This window comes from Alligator mississippiensis, chromosome 11, assembly GCF_030867095.1.
Source record: "Alligator mississippiensis isolate rAllMis1 chromosome 11, rAllMis1, whole genome shotgun sequence".
In the NCBI taxonomy this organism is placed as follows: Eukaryota; Metazoa; Chordata; order Crocodylia; family Alligatoridae; genus Alligator; species Alligator mississippiensis.
In genome coordinates this window covers 54,147,599-54,152,732 of record NC_081834.1, presented here as the reverse complement: position 1 = coordinate 54,152,732, position 5,134 = coordinate 54,147,599, and the positions used below count along the sequence as shown (strand labels likewise).

The 5,134-nt window shown below is 45.5% G+C and overlaps 1 protein-coding gene across 1 annotated transcript; it reads right to left on the bottom strand.

Moving 5' to 3' along the window:
• Nucleotides 1–257: 257 nt before the first annotated feature.
• Nucleotides 258–4,924, bottom strand: LOC132243686 (olfactory receptor 2G3-like). Its single transcript, XM_059714078.1, has 2 exons — nt 4,916–4,924; nt 258–1,187 (listed from the first exon to the last, which is right to left on the bottom strand). The coding sequence occupies exons 1-2, from the start codon at nt 4,922–4,924 to the stop codon at nt 258–260; spliced, it is 939 nt and encodes a 312-aa protein (XP_059570061.1).
• Between the last annotated feature and the right edge of the window lie 210 nt (nt 4,925–5,134).

Genomic DNA, 5,134 nt, shown 5'->3' with positions numbered 1-5,134 from the left:
TCCCTGACTCTTTACTTTACAGAGGTGTCATGCTGCCTACTTTCTATCCATATCAACCAGACACAAAAAGTTTGTTTTTAGATGAAAGTCAAGACACTGGATAATCTCCCAGTTTCAGGTGATGGGTTATAGGAGGTGAAAGAGGCCCAAAGGATGAAGTGAGGGGAAAGAAGGAAGAGACTTGATCAGGCTAGAAGTGGCATGCAGGGAAAATGTGCCAGAGTCCATGAGAAAACAGAGGCTCCCATGGCCAGCAACTATCCCCAAGCCTTAGTGGTTGGGGTTATTTCTAAAACCTTCCGCAGGGCCCTGTGTACCTCCTTGTTCCGCAGTGTGTAGATCAGAGGGTTCAGCATGGGGGTGACCAATGTGTAGAAGAGGGAGATAATCTTTCCCTGGTTTCTGGACTGGGGCTGCAGGTAGACATAGATGGCTGTGCCAAAAAAAATTGACACCACAGCTAGGTGGGAGGCACAGGTGTTGAAAGCCTTGCGCCTGCCCTCAGCTGAGCGAATCCTCAGCACAGCAGTGACAATGTGGCCATAGGAGACCAGGATGAGACTCACTGGCACCACCAGGACAAACACACTTACCGAGAAGACCTCAGTTTCCATGAAGGAGGTGTCAACACAGGCCAATTTGAATAGGCCTGGTTGATCACAGAAAAAATGGTCAATATGATTCTGTCCACACAGAGGCAGCTGCATAGTCAACACGGTCTGTGCCAGGGAATTGACCAAGCCACTGAGCCAGGAGCCCGTAGCCACGAGCAGGCAGAGGGGGCGGCTCATGATGGTCATGTAGCGCAGGGGGTGGCAGACGGCTGCATAGCGGTCATAAGCCATGACTGCCAACAGCATGCACTCACTGGTTGCCAGGGCTAGAGCAATGAAGAGCTGGACCATGCAGCCAGCCCAAGAGATGGACTTGCGGGTGCTAAGCAAAGTTACCAGCAGTAGGGGACTTAGGCAAGTGGTGTAGCAAAGGTCCAGGAAGGAGAGGTTGCTGAGGAAGAAGTACATGGGTGTGTGGAGACGGGGGTCCAGCCGGGAGACGACAATGATGGTGACATTCCCAAGCAGTGTCAAAATGTAGCAGATTAAGATGAACACAAACAGCAGGAGCTCCAACCACGGTTGATCCGACACCCCCAGCAGGATGAATTCATCCACAGCACTCTGGTTTCCCTCATCCCATGCTGCTTTGCCATAGGTCACCTATAGGAACAGAGAGAGTAACGCAAGGAATACCCTGCAGACAGGAGTTTGGTGATAACCAGAGACATGGGTTTTCTCTGATTTAAAACAATCCCCAAATTTTGGTTACAAAAAAAATAACCTCAAATCACATTTTCCCATTATTTAAAAAAATCTCCACTGTATAAATATATATATAGAGAGAGAGAGAGAGAGAGAGAGAGAGAGAGAGAGAGGGAGAGACCATGCCATATAGTGATCATAGTGACTATATATATATTATAGTCTCTCTCTCTCTCATATATATATATATATATATATATATATATATATATATATATATATAGTGGTGTTTCATTTAATTTACAGAAAAATGTGTATTTGGGATTACTTTGTTTTAACCAAAAATTGGGGAAAACCAGGATCCCTGATAACAAATGGGTGAGTGTGACTGGCAGTGGGTGTTTTGGATGTGACAACTATGAATCAGTTCACTGCCTAGAAATTAGGCACACAGTAAATGATTGTATCTGGGAAAGGCTGGAAGGCTGAGCTGTGAGCACTGGTAGCAATAGAGTAAGGACTGGAAATTGGGAACAGGTATTAAGAAAGCTGTACAAAAATTAAACTTGTTTCGTTGTAAAGGATAGGCCTTGTCTAGGAAAGGCTTGGTGGCAGATTGGTATCAGTGCACACTCATTATACAGATCTTATCTTACTTGCAAAATGTGCCTTTCCCAATAGAGAGCATCCCTACTTGATGGCCAAAATGAGATTCTCCAAGAACAGAAGCACATTTATTCTAGTATTATTGGGTCTACAGTATGGCTTTCGCTGGTATAAAATTGAAAAAAGAACATCACCGCCATATGTAACATTACCACATTGTTGAATGTACCCAGTCAGGTTCAGTCTTAATGTTTGGGCATATTCAAAAATGCAAAAAAACTTAGTCAACACAAATTCATGGAGATTGAGGAGCTGAGGGCTATGGCATTAGCCATGATTAGAGGTCAAGAGAACAGGACTTTTGAGGAAAGCTTGAGAGCCATGGGACTCTTCAGCCTGGAGAAGCGCAGGCTCAGGGGAGACGTGGAGGCAGCCTATATAAATATATAAGGGGTGTGCAACAGGATCTAGGGGAACGTCTGTTCAGCAGAGCACCCCAAGGGAAGACAAATTCTAATGGTCACAAACTGCTGGAAGACCATTTTGGATTGGACATAAGGAAAAACTTCTTTACTGTCTGGGTCTCCGGAGACTGGAATGGACTCCCCCCAGAGTTGGTGCAAGCACCTACTCTGGATACCTTTAAGAAATGCTTGGATGCTTATCTTGCTGGGGTGCTCTGACCCCAGCTGATTTCCTGCTCCTTGGGCAGGGGGCTGGACCCGATGATCTTGTGAGGTCCCTTCCAGCCCTAATGTCTATGAAATCTATTAAATCTATGGATTTGTCAAATGCAAGAAAAGTTAATTTGGGAGAAGCTAGTCTCATGGTTTGAGGACAAACTGAGTCATAAGTGAGTTCCACTACAGGGGTTTTGATTTGGCGCACACACTTTCAAGCTGATGTGGGAAAGATGAGATTCTGGAATCCAGTAAATTTGGGAAATGCATGAAATGCTGAATTTTGAATACAGGTGGCAGAATGCAATAACAAATGGCACTGGTGGGATCAAAACCAAAAAGTGGTCTATAAGAGGTGTATTGTAATATATTACAATTATGGAAATATACAGTTATATATAATTATATATTTTTCAATTATACATTGCAGTTATGCAGCTCTATGATGGTACTATAACTACTTCATCACTTAGTAGGCATGGTACCTGGGGAATGGAGGGTGTTAATTTTTCAGAGGCTACTTACCTATTAGACATGGATTTAGGATGGGCTGAGACAGAATCATAGAAAAGTGGGGCTGGAGCCGACCTCATGAGATGATATCTAGTCAATCCCCTGCTCACGGTAGGATCATCCTTGACTAAAGCATCCCATCCTAGCCCAGACAATTCCCCCCAGTTCAAGATTTTTACTTTTCCTCCCTCCTCACCTTCTGTCTCACTCCCCTTTTCCCCATTCTGTCTGACAGCACTGCTAACTCTATCTCTGCTATCCAAAGAAGCTAAGAGAAGGAGGGAAGAAGGAGAAAAGTCTAAGTGACAAATAGGTTGGTAAAAAGATAAACTGAGTGTTATCCAAATGCTGTATTACAATCCAAACCTTTGACAGCAGTTACTACATGAATTTCCTGGATCATTGGTAAAATTTTTGGACAAGCCATAGCACATAGGAGTGAAGGAATCAGGACCAAAGATTTGGTTCATCCATGTGACCCTGGCCAGCACCAGCACAGTCAGTAATGGCCATTTCAGGAAACATCTCTGATCTAACTGCCCTTTTTCCACAACACACCCTTCATCAGGCTGTCAGTCTATCTCTCAGCCTCATTCTCACAATATTAACCCAAGTCAGGCAGCTTCTTGCTCCATTCATTCTGCTATTTCCCCTCTCCCCACCCCCCATCTCTGTATCCCGCACACCGTTTTGAATGCTTTCCTCGGTTATCCAGGCTCACCTTCATTTTCCTCTGGTTCCAATCAGCCCAATCTCTCCTGCGCAGGCAGCTTCCAATAGCTCATAGTCTGCGGGCAGAGCCTGCACCCATAATCTCTGCTTCTCTGTTCTTGGATCCTTTCATCTTTGTAGGGCCCTGCGAAGAGTCAGCCCCGTGGCTGAAAAGGCTCAGGGGCCTCAAAGGCAGGGGGACACTTGCTGTTCTGTACCCTTTATAATGGCACAACGGTCTGGGCTGTGGAAGATCCCATTGCTCTGCATATATTACTAGGGACCTGGTTTGTTGGAATAGAGGGGGATACAGTATCTGTGAGCACTGGCAGACAGGCAGAGGTAGGTTTAGACCACCATGAAGTTCTCCAGACCCAAGACTAAGGTTTGGTTATGAATGTGGGACTTGAGACCAGATCTGTGCATTGCAGCCGCCCCGGGATGTTCTAAATCTGTCTGAGCTGGAACAGCCTCCGAAGATCCCTCTGACTTCGATGATGGGAGCATTGGAAATGCCAGCCTGGACAGGACAAAGTGTGTGAGACAGAGATGGTAGGAAAGTGCCAGAAAGTAGGGACAGAAAGGTGCAAATAAAGATATAGGTGATGAGCCAGTGGATGTATGCCACCTCCAGAGGCAGAAAGAAAGGGGTGGATGTTTTAGAGAGAGAAGGGGGAAGAGAGGAGAGTTTACAGAAAGAGAGGAAAAAAGAGATGTGATATGAATAAGAAGAGAGCAGAGATTGGGAATGGTGGATAGAGGGGAGGAAAAGGAGTGGAAGGAAGAGGGAAAGAAGTAAAGGAGGTGGCTGAATGGAAAGAAGAAGTCAGAAAAGTGTACGATAGAAAGATACAGAAGTCTCTTGACTAAGTTGATAATATATGTAGGAAGAGAGACAAATGAAGAGATAGGAAGACACAGAAGGTAGGGAGAGGGAAGGAAAAAAGCAGATTGTGGATAAGGAGACAAAGAAATGCAACAAGATGGAAAGTGCCAAGCAAAGACAGTGAAAAAGTTGTCCATAGGTCATCCATCCAAGAAGCTGCAGTCTATGGTGCACCTCAGTCCTAGTTTCTCTCTCTCCTAGAAAGAGAGCAGCTCAGCGTTGAAGCCTCCTGTCTCTGATGGTGGGAGTCTCCTTCCCACAACACCCATGTTATTTCCCCCGCCCACCCCAACTCTACCGGCCCATGGTTGGTGGAGGGGGAAAGAGGTGGAGCTGTGTGTTTACTGAAGATTTAGCTTTGGCTTTGTGCTTCTACAATGGGTTAGGTGATATCTAGGGGCATTTATGGAGCCCTGGGGATGCTGCATCCCAGATGGATCAGGAAACTGCCAACAATGCCATCAGGTTGGGACACCAGA